At 42.3% G+C, this 14,638-nt stretch overlaps 1 protein-coding gene across 1 annotated transcript in view; it reads left to right on the forward strand.

Moving 5' to 3' along the window:
• CFAP46 (cilia and flagella associated protein 46) overlaps positions 1-14,638 on the forward strand; it is a 148,665-nt gene that overhangs the window by 98,489 nt on the left and 35,538 nt on the right. The window contains exon 33 of the mRNA XM_056794816.1: positions 1,299-1,478. Coding sequence (XP_056650794.1) covers positions 1,299-1,478 — 180 coding nt within the window. The remainder of the gene's footprint in view (positions 1-1,298; positions 1,479-14,638) is intronic.

Below are 14,638 nucleotides of genomic sequence, written 5' to 3' on the forward strand. Positions count from 1 at the left end.
TGCCGGACCCTCTTCATGGCCTTTCTTCCCCTTGGACCTCTCGGCAGCCTTGGCTGTTCTCGGTCACTCTCTCTCCTCTAGGCTCTCCTGTCTCCTGGTTCTCCCCACAGAGCACCTCCATGAGGCCCCTCGTGATCCCCTCCACCATCAGGGCTCTTTCCCTCTAGAAACAGCTTTTTCCCGCCATCCGTCTGTCCCCTCGTGTGCATGTGGGGCCCCCAGGAGAATGTAAGCCCCATGAGGCATGGCCTGTTTCCTATGCCTAACAAAGCTCCTCCCAACACATAGTAGGAGTGGAATTGGAATTCTTTGCGCTTGCATTCCTCCAGTTTGTCCATTTTGCTCTTTCAGGGGGTGTGGCTGAGTGAGGATGCCTTGTCAAAGTTCCCTTCTGTCCGAGGGAAAACACCAAGTGTGATACGGTAGCCCTCAGGAAATCATGGACTGTTTTTATTGATGAAAATACAATTATTCTAATAAAAGTTCTCAACTCTAACTAGTACACCTGGCCATATAATAGAACGTGATCAGGGGGCAGCTGGGTGGCTCAGCTGATTGAGAGTCAAGTCTAGAGACGGGAGGTCCTAGGTTCAAATCTGGCCTCAGACATGTCCTGGCTGTGTGACCCTGGGCAAGTCACTTAACCCCCATGGCCTGGCCCTTACCACTCTTCTGCCTTGTAACCAATACACAGTATTGACTCCAAGACGGAAGGTAAGGGTTAAAAAAAAAAAGCACATGATCACTGTGAACACAGAAGACATACTAGAGCCATAGTGGTAAACCCATGGCACACACACCACTGTTCCAGCACAGAGTTTGCCAGAGTTCGTTACTAGAAAGCCAGAGGGGAAGTGGGGGCCAGGCTGCTCCCCTCCCCCTCTCCACGAACACTTGAGAACATTTCTTATATCACCTGCCCCTCTAAAAGGCTCACCACCCTCACTGTCTTAGAGTATGAAGAGAGGCAGCATGCCTTAGCCTTGTTGGCAAACTTATGGCATGCATGCCCGAGGAGGCTGATCCCTTCTCCCTCTCCATGTGTGCCTGAGGACATTGCTCACATGACCTGCCCCTCTGCCCAGCAGACCAAGGGGAGCACTTCTTTCCCTGTCTGGGGCAAGGGGGGAGGACTCCCATGCAGCATGTGGGTTGCAGTTTGGGCACTGGGTCTCTAAAAGGTTCACCATCACTGTACTAGGGGGCTGGGCCTAAAAGTTTCAGAACCATCTTTTTTAGAAACAATCCATTGATGTTTCCAGAACCAACAGCGGTTTTGTGTCTGACTTCCTCTACAGGGGTGCACAAATTCAGCTGAGCTTCGTCCTGGACTCAGCCGGAGATTCAAATATTTTGGATTTTTCGTATCTGCTCACTGTCATTTTTGAGAGGTTGAAAACAATTGAGAAAAGTTTTTTTGATAACGGCTACAAATACCACTGTGTGGATATCATTCTCCTATGTGTCAAGATCAAGAGGTAAGTTCTGTCTCGAGCCTGGGCCCGGGGGGGGGGGGGGGGGAGACGGAAGGAAGATCACCCTTGGAAGCGCTCATAATGGCCTCCGTGTGACCCTTCCGGCCGTGCCTCTTTGCCCCGGCCTGGACCTTGTGTCCTCTGGGCTCCTTCCTCCCTTCCTCTGGTCATTCCTTTGCAGTTACTCAGCTCGTTGGCTAGCCAACTCGCCTTATGGGAGGAGGGCAGCATTTGCCATTCTCTGCCCACGCTCCTGGCGGAGATCTTGCCAGCCAGATTTCTGGTCCCCTAGTCTGAGTCTCTGAATTCTTCCTGCTGCTCTTTGGCCCGAGCCAGGCATTGTAGAAGTGGGGATGTCGAAGCCCAGACTTCCATCCCCGAAGTCCTTGGTATTTCCCAGAATTCCCTGTAAGCTCTCCCGAGTCCCCACGTTACTGGTATTTAACTGGCAGTGGCAAGCTAAGCGCGGGGATTCCGAACGGGCTCACCAGCCCTGGGCACGTGGCTTTTATCTGGTACGTACCCTCGGTTTCTAGTTATCCTGAATAAAGCTCACAAAACAGAATCTTTTTAGTATTGGAGATCATTTAATTTTCACCGTATCACCCCTTGGGAGGTCTTCCCTTGTGCTCCCATCGTCCTCCCCATCCCCCCAGCGGGTCCTCTCTCTCTTCTGACCTCCCCCTCCTCTGCTCCCTGTCAGGTCTGGCCTGCCTGCTCTTCCTCCTCCCCCTTTTGTCTTGAGCCTTGCCCGGTCTCAGGCAGTGCCCGCTCTAGCCTGGCCTGGCCCTTCTTTTTCTCCCATGGCCTGGGTCTGGCCTCCTGGATCTGCTGGCCCAAGGAAGCTCCTGCCTCTTTGGGGGAGGCTGAGTCTGCCCTGTCTGCCCGCCGGCCCTGCATACCTTGCTTTGCACAGCCTGCAGCCTTCGGGGGTCGCCCGCTTCCAGGTAGAGGGGGAGCTTCTTGGTGCCTGTTCCACACGTGGCTCTGGCACTGAAAAGCCCAGCAACGGCCCGAGGCCCGGGAGGGGTCACGAAGTGGATCCTGCTTTCGGCCAAGCCAATCGCAGGTTTCAGCGCCTGCTCCGATGGGAGCCGATGAGTCCCAGGAGGTGTTGTAGAACTCTAGACGGCGCTGGGCTCTGCTCTTCCTCGACTCACGCGGCGGCCTTGGAGGGAGCCCCCCCCACCCCCCCGCTCGTTGGTAGCCGTGCCTGGAGCCGTAGACGGCCCTGAAGTCAAGAGGGCCCGAGTTTGAATCTGGGCTCAGATGCGTACGAGCTGCATGATCCTGGGCAAGTCCTCTAACCTCTGCTGGCTCAGTTGTCCAATGGAGGTCATGCTCGCATGGCCTCTCAGGGGTACGCAGTGATCAAATCAGACAGTGCTGGCAAAAAGCACTTGGCCCAGTACCTGTAGATGAATAACAGTCTGCCCCCACCCAGGCCCTGCTTCGAGCCTGAGCCCTACCCCCAGGAGGAAGTGAGGGAGGCAGATTTGGGGAGAAAAGGCTCGACATCCCACCGGCACTTACGCCAATGGCCACCAATGGCCAGGGGAGCCCAGGAGCAGCTTACTAGAGCCTGGCCTTGCTTTGAACTGGCTTCCCAGGCCATCTTCCAGGGACATCATCTCCGCCCACTTGCAGCCTGTGGTCTGTGCTTTGAACAGAGGAAGCCTTTGTCAAATGCTTTTTCACTCGTTCACCCATCAGCTTCACTGTTTGCTGAATGAGTGCACGGTGCTTATAGCAGCTCTGTCCTGAGGTCGCCGGTTTCCCAAGTGGAGGATTTCAAAGTAGTTCTGATCAAAGGGCCCAAATCGAGTAGACATTGTGACATGGAAATGCAAGCGAGGTATCAACTGAAGCTGACATGGAGGGATAAATTGCTTTCGTGCTAAGAAGAATAGAAAGAAATGTTTTCATTTCCCAGAATCCTGATGTCTTCGAGAGAAATATTAATAAGACGAGCCAAAGGCTCAGGACGATTTTGTTCTCTTTTAGTGATCTCAGGAAAAGCTGCACATGGGACAGATAAAGGGTTGCAGTGGAAAGGAAAGGAGAAGGAAGGAGAGACAACTCGCTGCCTCCCCAAAATGAGTGGTACATGATAGGAGGAATATTGATTCATGAAGAAAGGAGTGGGAAAATGAGCATCCCATGAATCTAACTTTCATCTGAATCAGAGAAAGAAATGAAGGTTGAATATACACACACAGAGCATGGTGTCGATATAGCTTTATATTCAATTTAACATGGAAATAGCCTGGCCCACAAGGAGAGAGGAGTTTATGAAGGGGGGGGCATAATGGGTAAGGGATTAGTCATAATCAAAATGAAAAAAAGCACGGTATTAAAGTGAGGAATGTGGAGATCAGGTTAAAAGGAAAGCAGGAAAGAGTAAAAATCTATTATTGGAAGGTCAGACAAAGGGAAGACAAAAGGAGTAACAGCACAAACACATCATTTCATTTATAGGTCCCAAATGAGAGGCAATCTTTTCTTTTATCTCTATTTTATTTGTAAAGAAGTAGATGGGATCAAAGAGAGGAAGAAGCACAATGGGAAAAAGAAGGAAATTTACAATGAATAATCATTAATGTGAATGGGATGGACTCACTCATCAAAGAAAGAAAAGTAGAAGAATGAATTAGAAAGTTGAATCCAGCAATCTGTTGTTTATAAGAAACACACTAGAAAAATAAAGATTCACATAGACTTAAAGTGATGGGATGATAGAGAATATATTAGTGTCAGGGAAACCATAATCATAATTTCTAGACATTTCATATAGTCACTGTAATAAGTGGGGAAACTACCTTATGCTTAAATGAAAATCCTTGTCCATGCACCAAACATCACCACATCTAAATATTTGAAGGAAATGAGTTAAATTGCAAGGAGAAATGTATAGTAATGTTCCCCTCCCCAAACTAAAAAATGTTAAAAAAAAAAAAAGATAAGGAAGTTAAGAACCGGAACAGAACTTTAGAGAAATTAGAGAGATGAGAGATCTCTGGAAACTGCTGAATGGGAACAGAAAGGAACTTACATATTTCTTAGTCATGTGTGGTAACTTTGTTTTTTACATATTAGTTTCTTTTTCTTTTTAAAGATTTACTACATTCTTTTTTCCACTTGCATGTCTGGTGATGTCTGACCACGGTCTAAGCACTTCACCGTGCCTCTTCATCTGCCTTCATGACTATTCTAGAGAAAGTCTTCATATGCTTGGTGTAGACAACCCCTAATTCGCCAACAGGTTTCAGGTCTCTTGGCTACCCTCAAACCAGTTTAGCCCGTCTGCTGAGATGGTTACCAGAGTGCGGCCATTGTGCCTACTCCAACTTCTTGCCACGTGTGAGATTCATTGCCAGATGGACACTAAAGGTGGATGAGCAACTCTGAAAAGGGTTCAGAAAGGACCAGCACCTCTGGTGTGAGGGCTTGCTGAGCCCCATTTCCACGTTAGTCATGTTGTAAAAGAAAATAGACCCTCCCCCTCCCGTGAAGACAAAACAGAACAGTAACATAAGTTGTGTTTTTTAATGTATGCTTCATTCTGCACCGAGACGGCATTCGGTCATGCATCCTTCAGAATTGTTTTGGACCGTTGTACTTCTGAGAATAGGCCGAGTCGTTTGCAGGGGATCATCATACACCACACGAGCCTTCTCCTAGCTCTGCTCACGTCACTTGGTATCAGTTCAGGTGTCTTTGCAGGTCTTTCTGAAAACAGCTTGTTTGTCACACTAGAATTCCATCGCCATCATCTCCCACAATTTAGCCATTCCGCGATTCATGGCCATCGTCTCAACTTCCAATTCTTTGCCGCCACAAAAAGAGCTGCTTTAGACATTGATGTATTTAGGTCCTTTTCCTTTTGATTTTAAGCATCGCTTTGGGCAATAACCGAGTAGTGGTTTTGCTGGGCCAAAGATTTGGTATTCTAGTTTTATAGTTCCAAATTGCTCTTTAAAATGGTTGGATCAGTTCACAAATCCAGCAACAATTTTCCCCATCCCCTCCAGCATTTATTATTTTCCAGTGCCTCAGAGTTGTTTCAATTGGCATTTCTCTAATCAGCGGCGACTTAGAGCACTTTTCTGTCGGACTACACATAGTTTTGATTTCTTCCTGTGAAAATTGGCTATTCGTATTCTTTGATCAGTTATCCGCTGGGGAATGTACTTGTGCTTGTACTCTTGTAAATTTGACTCTATTCTTCTCCCTGCCCCCATTTATCCTGCTCTCTCTTTCCTTTCACCAGCTCGTCCAAAGTGTTTTGCTTTTGACCAATGATTCTCCCAATCAGCCTCCGTTCTATCAACCTTAAGCCCATCTCCCATCCCCTTCCCCCTCTGCTTTCCTGGGAGGTAAGATAGATTCCTATACCAAAAAGAGCTTGTATTTATTCCTCCTTTGAGGCAATTCTAATGGGAGGAAAGTTCAAGCACCCTCTTCCATCTCCCTCTCCACGGTAAAAACGCTTTCATACCTCTTTTACCTGGGTCATTTACCTCGTTCTGCCCCTCCCTTCCCCCTTCTCCCAGTGCATTCCTCCTTCACATGCCTTGATTCTATTTTTTGAAATTTCATCATAGCTGGTGTAGCTATTCTGGAGGAGGAGGAGGAGGAAGTGGAGGAGGAGGAGGAGAAGGAGAAGGAGAAAGAGGAGGAGAAGGAGAAGGAGAAGGAGGAGGAGGAGGAGGAGAAGGAGAAGGAGAAAGAGGAGGAGGAGGAGAAGGAGAAGGAGAAGGAGGAGGAGGAGGAGGAGGAGAAGGAGAAGGAGAAGGAGAAGGAGAAGGAGGAGGAGGAGGAGGAGAAGGAGGAGGAGAAAGAGGAGGAGGAGGAGAAGGAGGAGGAGGAGGAGAAGGAGGAGGAGGAGAAGGATAAAGCTCTTGAGAATTACAAATATCATCTTCCCATGCAGGCATGTAAATCCCTCGTGCTTTCTCCTGTTTACTTTTATGTGCTTCTCCCGAGTATTGTGTCTGAATGTCAGGTTTTCGATTCCTGTTTCTGCCAATAGACATCCCCTTCAGGCGGGAGGTAGACCCCATCCGAGGTCAAGTGGCTCTTTTGTCTCCAGAAGCCTTTCCCAGTATAGCACTCGCCCCTTTCGAGGATCAAACTCGATCACTTACTCTCCAGAATATTGCAAATGTAATCCAGTCCATGGAAGTATCTTTCCATTTCGTAGCCCAAACCAGACTGATTTGATGACCGCTGCTTTATAGTACAGTTCGAGATCTGGTACTGCTAGGCCACTTTCCTTCGCAATCTTTTCATTCATTCCCATGATATTCCTGATCTTTCATCCTAAGAGCTAGTTATATACTAGTTCAGTAAAATCACTTCTGGTAATTCGATTGGCACGGCACTGACTAGGTAAGGTAATTTAGGTACAATTGTCATTTTATTATATTAGCTTGGCCTACCCAGGAGCAATTTTCCCAGTTGTTTAGATCTGACTTTATTTGTGTGAAAAGTGTTTTGCAATTGTGTTCATATAATCACTGTTTGTCTCGGCAAATAGATTCCCAGATATTTTATGTTGTCCGGAGTGATGTTAAGTGGGATTTCCCTTGCCAACTCTTGTTGCTGGACTTTGCTGAAAATATATAGAAATGCTGATGGGTTCCGTGGGTTTGTTTGGTATCCTGCACCTTGGCTTTTTTAGTTCTGTGGGATTCTCTAAGTATGCCATCACAACCTCTGCAAAGAGTGGTAGTTCAGTTCTTCTTTGCCTACTCTATCTCCTTCCATTTCTTTTACTTCTCTTATTGCTAAAGATGACATTTCAGTCAAATATTAAATAACAGTAGTGGTGATGATGGGCATCCTTGCTTCACTCCTGATCTCGCTGGGAAGGCTTCCAAGTAATCCCCACTTGCTGATGGTTTTAGTTAGATATTTCTTAGCATTTTAAGGAATGACCCATTTATTCCAATGGTTTCTAGTGTTTTTAATAGGAATGGGTGTTGTATTTTGTCCAAGACTTTTTCTGCATCTATTGAGATAATCATGTGATTTCTGTTAGTTTGGCCAATTATGCTGATGGTTTTCCTAATATTTCCTAATATTAAACCAGCTTTGTATTCTTAGTATAAATCCCACCTGGTTAGTGAATTATATCCATGTGATATATTGCTATAGTCTCTTTGTTACTATTTTGTTTTAGATTTTTGGACCAATATTCATTAAGAAAATTGATCTGAATTTTTCCTCTGTTTTTGGTCTTCCTGACACCATAAAAAGAATTTGGTAGATTCCTTCTTTACTTATTTTGTCAAATATTTTATGTAGTATTGGGATTAATTGTTCTTTAAATGCTTGGTAGAATTCACTTATGAATCCATCTGGCCCCAGGGATTTTTTTCTTAGGGATTTCATAGATGGCTTGTTCAATTTCTTTTTTTTTTTTTTGAGATGAGATTAAGTACTCTGTTTCCACTTTTGTTAATTTGGGCAATTTATATTTTTGTAAATGTTCATCTATTTAACCTAGATTGTCATATTTATTGTCATATAATCAAGCAAAATAACTCCTAATGATTATCTTAATTACCCCTTCATTGGAGGTGAATTCAACCTTTTCATTTTTGACAATGCTAATTTTGTTTTCTTCTATCCTTTTTTAAATCAAATTAGCCAATGCTCTATCTATTTTATCTATTCTCCTACTCTAAAACCAACTCCTACTCTTATTTATTAATTTAATAATTTTCTTACTTCCAGTTTTATTAATTTCTCCCTTGATTTTTAGGTTTTCCAATTCAATCTTTAATTGGAATTTTAAAATTTGTTTGCTTTTTAGGTGGTTTTTTTTTGGTTGTGTGCCCAATTAAATGATCTGCTTTTTCTCTATTTTGTTTATGTAAGCATTTAGGGATATAAATTTTCCCCTAAGTACTGCTTTGGCTGTATCCCATAAATTTTGATATATTGTCTCCTTGCTGCCATTCTCCTTAAAGAAATTATTGATTATTTCTAAAATTTGTTCTTTGACCCAACCCTTTTTTTGGCTTAGATTATTTTCTAACTAATTTTTTCAATTTTCTTTCCACAAACCCTTATTGATTATCATTTTTATTGCATTATGTGAATTTTAAAACTACTCCACCCTACTCAGGCCATACTTTAGAAGATCTGATTTATCTATTTCCTGATTAGTAACAATGGAGATACTTGGTTTAACAGAATCAAGTCTTGGGAACTATACATTTCTCCACCCTACTCAGTTTAACAAGGTCAGGATGCCTGCACCATATTCAGAGATTTAATTACCTGAGGAAATGGCCTTCAACAGACATGTTCAGAAAAAGCAGACAGACCCCTGGTCTGTCCTAAGTCAAGCTAAGCTATCATTGGTACAGATGAGATGCAGGAAAGTGATGTAAAACCATCTATATAAGGCACGTCACTGGCTCTCTTTGCTCTCTTTCCCTGGAGAGGCGACTCTGGCTGGCAGTGTGCTGGGTGTTCTGACATCTTGGAGTGGTGGCAGTTATTTGTCTGGGTTTGGCGGTGAGTTTTCCCTTGAGCTGATTCAGATTTGGGCATCTTGGCTGAGCCCTTTGGAGTTCAGGCAGATTCTTTTCCTCCTTACTCTTCAAAAAACCTTACTTTCTAGATCTCCTAATCTTTCCACCCGGTACTAGCCAGGCGGGAGAAATCCTACTCTTTTTCCTTCTTCCTTCTTCTTAATCTCCTTCACTATATCAATTAAATCACCATAAATTTCCAGCTAACTTGGGTATTTTGTTATTTGGTATTTTCTCTGGTTACCAATTAAATTTTAGATTTAAGTCACAATGCTAAAATTGTCCTTTACACTTTTGATGTGAAAAGGATGCATGTATTATTTCTGCTTTTCTGCATTTGGTTGTGAACTTTTTATGCCCTGATACAAGCTCAGTTTTTGTGTATGTGTCATGTGCTGCTGAAAAGAAGATATATTCCTTTCTATTCCCATTCAATTTTTCCCAGATATCTCTTAAATCTAATTTTTCTAAAATATTCCTTCACTTCCTTCACTTCTTGTTTATTTTTTTATTAGATCTATCTAGATCTGGGAAGGAAAAGTTGAGGTCTCCCACTAGTATAGTTTTAATGTCTTTTTCCTCCTGAAGCTCATTTAATTACTCCTTTAAAAATCTGGAGGCTTTATCATTTGCCACATATATGTTTAGTACTGATATTACCTCATTTTCTATGGTACTTTTTATCAAGAGGTAATTTCCTTTCTTACTTCTTTTAATTACATCTATTTTTGCTTTAGCTTTGCTTGTGATCATGGTTGCTACTTCTGCTTTTTAAATTTCAGCTGAAGTACAATCAATTCTGCTCCAACCCCTTACCTTTACTCTATGTGTGTCTTCCTGCCTCAAATGTGCTTCTTGCAACAACATATTGTAGGATTTTGTTTTTTAATCCACTATGCGATCCCCTTCCATTTTATGGGTGAATTCATCCTGTTCACATTCATAGTTATGATTACTAGCTATATATTCTCCTTCATCTTATTTCCCCCTTTTGATCCTGCTCTTTCTCTCTCCTTTTACTCTCTCCCTCCTCACATATGTTTTGCTTTTAATCACCTTCTCACTTCCTTCTCACTTCCTCCTCCCTTCTATTAGCCTCACCTTGCATATTCCACTCCCACTTCCCTATATGGTAAAGTAGGATTCTATACCCAAATTAGTATGGTTGCTATTCCCTCCTTGAGCTAATTCTAATGAGAGTAATATTGTATATAAGTATTGCCCATAACCACCCCTCATCCTCTCTTCTACTGTAATAGTTTCCTTTGTGCCCCTTTGGGTGAGATAATTTACCATGTTCTACATTTCCCTTCCCTTTTTCTCAATGCAATCCTCTTTTTCACCCCTTGATATTTTTTTCCATATCATGTCATTCTAATCAACTTAACTCCCACATTCTCTGTCTATGTATACTCCTTTTGACTGCTCTAATACTGATAAAAAATGTTAAGAGTTACAAAGACATCTTTCCATGTAGGAATATAAAGAGTTTGACCTTATTCCTTAAATTTTCTCTTTCTTTTTTACATTTTTATGCATATCTCAAGTCTTGTATTTGAACATCAGATTATCTGCTTAGTTACTGGTTTTTTTCATCAGGAATACTTGCAGATCGTCTGTTTTATTAAATGATCATTTTTTTCCCTTACAAGAATATACTCACTTTTGCTGGTTATGTTATTCTGGGTTGTAAACCTAGTTCCTTTGCCTTCCAGAATATGATATTCCAAGCCTTCCTATTCTTTAATGTGGAAACTGCTAAGTGTGATATAATTCTGACAGTGGTTCCATAATATTTGAATTCTGAATGATTAGTATTTTCTCCTTGGCCTGAGAGCTCTAGAATTTGACTATAATCTAAGGAGTTGTCATTTGGGGATATATTTTAAAGATGGGTAGATTATTTCAATTTCCATTTTACCCTATTATTCAAGAATATCAGCCATTTTCTTTGATAAATTTTGTAATATAATGTCTCATTTTTTAAAATTATGGCTTTCAAAGTCCAATAATTCACAAACTGTCTCTCCTGGGTCTATTTTCCAGGTCACTTGTTTTTCAGTGAGATATTTCATGTTTACTTTTTCATTTTTTAAAATTTTGTTTCATTGTTTCTTATTGTCTTGTGAAATCATTAATTTCTACTTGCACAATTCTAATTTTTAAGGAATTATTTTGCCTAGTGAACTTTTGAAACTCCTTTTCCATTTGGTTAATTCTACTTTTTAAAAAACTTTCCTTTTTTTATTTAAAACCCTTCCCTTCTGTCTTGGAATCAATTGATTCCAAGGCAGAAGAGTGGTAAGGGCTAAGCAATGAGGGTTAAGTGACTTGCCCAGGGTCACACAGCTGGGAAGTGTCTGAGGCCAGACTTAAAAAACTCTTTTCTTCATTGAATTATTGTACCTCTTTTTCCATTTGGCCAATTCTATTTTGCATTGCTTTCATTTTTTCTTCCCATTTTTTTCTTCTGCCTCTTATTTAATTTTTAAAATCATTTTTAATTTAAAATTTTAATTTTAATAATAAATTTCAATGTTTTCCAAATGTATATGATCCATATTGTGTCCTTCCTTTCTCCCCCCCCCAGAACTGACAAGCTATTTAATCTGGATCTTACATGTATTATCATGCAATAAGTATTGAAATCCTTTTTGAACTCTTCCAGAGCCTCAGATCAATTCACTTTTCTTTGAAGTTTTTCATGTAGCTGCTTTGATCTCACTATCTCCTTTTGAGTCTGAGCCTTACTTTTCTTTGTCTCCATAATACTTTTTTCTCAACTTTTATTTTTATCATAAAAATGGGCTTTGTTCTCAGGTGAGAGGAGGTACTCTTAAATTTCAGTTTTTTCTTGCTATTGTCCTCAGCCCTAGTTCTGGGCTTCTCCATGTTTCAATTCTTCCAATGTGGTATGATGGCCTGAAGTTTTAGAGCTCTGAAAGCCACCTCCCACTGCTGATTAAGTCTCCCTCGGGGACTGCAGATGGCTTGCAAGCCCCATAGCTCTGTAGGCTACATTGTGCTTCAGGCTTAAGTCTTCAGACTTGAGCAGGGGCTTCAGGCCTCACTCTGAGCTTACAGAGGCCAGGCACATTCGGGACTACTTTGCATTAGAGCTTGAGGCTTCATCTTGCCTTGGGCAGAAGTTCTGAGCCCTATACCAGCCAGGTGCACTGTGGACTCCTTGAACTGGGGCTTGAGACCTTAGTGCTGGCTTGGGCTGGGACTTGGCCCTTCAAGGAGGTATTATATGTAGATGCTCACTGCTGTTGACTTAAGCAGGGTCTTGGAGTCTCAGAGTTGGCTTGGGTCCAGGTTCAAAACTTGGATCTGTGAGTGGGAGACTTGCTGTTGGCTTGCACCAATACTCCTTGGTGCAGCCTTGCTACAAGATCTGCTCCCTTCTTATCCCAGTGATTCAGTCCCTCTCTGTCTACCTTTCAAGTTATTTTCTGCAGAAAAATTGCTTCACTCCATCCCCTTGTTGGTTTTGTCACTCCAGTATTCATTTGGAAGCATTACTTTGAGATTGTTTGGAGAGGATTCTCACAGTGGTTTGAGCTTTTCATGCCTCTACTGTACCATCTTGGCCCCAACTTCCGTGATTTTCTTGCATCATTGTCATTTCCTCTAAGTCTCTTATTTGGTTCTTAAAAATTCTTGCTGATGTCTTCTAGGAATTCTCCTGGGGTCAGAGACCATTTCACATTTTTCTTTGAGGCTCTGGATGTAGCAATTCTGACTTTGTTATTTTCTTCTGAGTTTGATCTTCCATCAACTTCCATCAAATTTTCTAGAGTCAGGGTTTTTTTTTGTTTGCTCATTTTTTCATCCTGTTTCTTGGTGGAGGACCCACTATGCCAAACTCTAGGGTTTTTGTGCAGCTGTTCTCAAAGTTAGTCTGGGGAGGAGGGGGAGTCTATAAGTTTTCAGTTCTTCCAAAATGGTATGATCAAAGGTATGTGATAGGGGATTATTTTAAATAGAAATGATAATTTAAGACCAGATCTGCCCATCTCCTCCCTTTCCCTCCCTTTACCCTCCCTGGTTCACCTCCCTCCTTGTCCCTGCTCCCTTCCAGTTGATTCTTCTGTTGGTCTCTCTGAAATCAACTCAGAGTATGATGGTGTATAAAATCACTCCTTTCTCTTCTCTAAGATTAAGTAAAGGGGTTTATTGGGGAGAAAAGGAAAGATAAGAAAATGGAGGGAAAGCGGGTTTGGGGTTTCCCTAATACTAGAATAATTCCTAGGTTGGAGGATGGTGGAATATAGTTCAGATTGAGAAAATGGGCTAACAGATCTTGAAATTCAGTCACTGTAGTACAGCAGAGGGAATCAGAGAGAGCTGGACTTTGGTCCTTCTTTCTTTTTGTCTCAAGGCAAAAAGACCCAGTTTTTCAGTTTGTCAGATCCTTCTCAACAGTCCTTGAGTGACAGCTCAGCAGTCCCAGCTACTATTTACTCTCCTCCACAGGTGAGATGTGTGTATTATTCTCTTGGTCTGTGCTCTTCTCTATGAGTGACCACAAGCACCCCTTTCCACCTTTAACTGTGACCAGGATCCCCCCTCTCCTAGGCTAGGAGCTCTGGTGTGCTGGTACTCCTCCTTGTCCTGAGACTGTATAACCCAGGAGATTGAACTAGATCCCATATGGACAACACAACAGAGTCTTGCACCTGGTACCAGCCAAGAGACCCTTCTGACTACTTGTCTGACCCCCACCCTTACCTTCTATGGACTGAGAGTTCTGTAATTCCATTTCCCCCAAGGTGTTCTGCTGGCTTGCCAAGATGTGACCTGCTGCAGTCTTGATGGGGCTTCACTTGCACTAGACTGCACAACACACTCACCCCACTGCAAATGATCTTTCCTACCAACTTTCCAAATTGTCTTGGACTAGGAAATTATTTCACTCCGTTCTTTTGTGGGTTCTGCCACTGCAGAATTCATTTGGGGGCATTAATTTGACAATATTTGGAGGGGAATTTTGCATGGCAGATTTAAAAAATGGACTGTGTCAAGGCTCAGAAATGAAAGACATACTTTTGGTTAAATCACAGTGACACATTAACATGTGATGTGCTAATGACAATACAACAATAATTATATTTCGTAAAAGATCTCTGAACCAAAAATGAAGAACTGATGAAAGACAATAATCCTAAAGAATGGGTCAATAAAAGCACAAATCATGGAAATATTAGAAAATTTCATCAAAGAAAAGGATAATATAGCAAAAGCTAATATGGCAAAACCTATGGGATGCAACTTGAGTAGTTTCTCAATAAAAATCTGCAATAAAGAGAAACTGAGGCACAAAGTTCAGAGCCTGAATCAGTTTATTAGCAAGGCTAGTAATCAGGGACCCTTATGACAGATCCAACATCTCTTTTTTTAAGTTAGCGATGAAAACTATACTAAGATCAGGATTGCTTTGACACAGAGATGGACCTACATTTGGTGTGACTCAGCGCGAGGATTTCCAGAAACATAAAGGAAAAACATAGAGTTGGCCAACATCCTTGGAAAGTCTTACGGTGGGCAAACGTCCTATGACCAGCTTGACTCTTTCCTGTTCCCCATGAGCAAAAACATACAGATTGAAGCCTT

Source organism: Monodelphis domestica, chromosome 1 (genome assembly GCF_027887165.1).
Source record: "Monodelphis domestica isolate mMonDom1 chromosome 1, mMonDom1.pri, whole genome shotgun sequence".
NCBI classification, from domain to species: Eukaryota; Metazoa; Chordata; class Mammalia; order Didelphimorphia; family Didelphidae; genus Monodelphis; species Monodelphis domestica.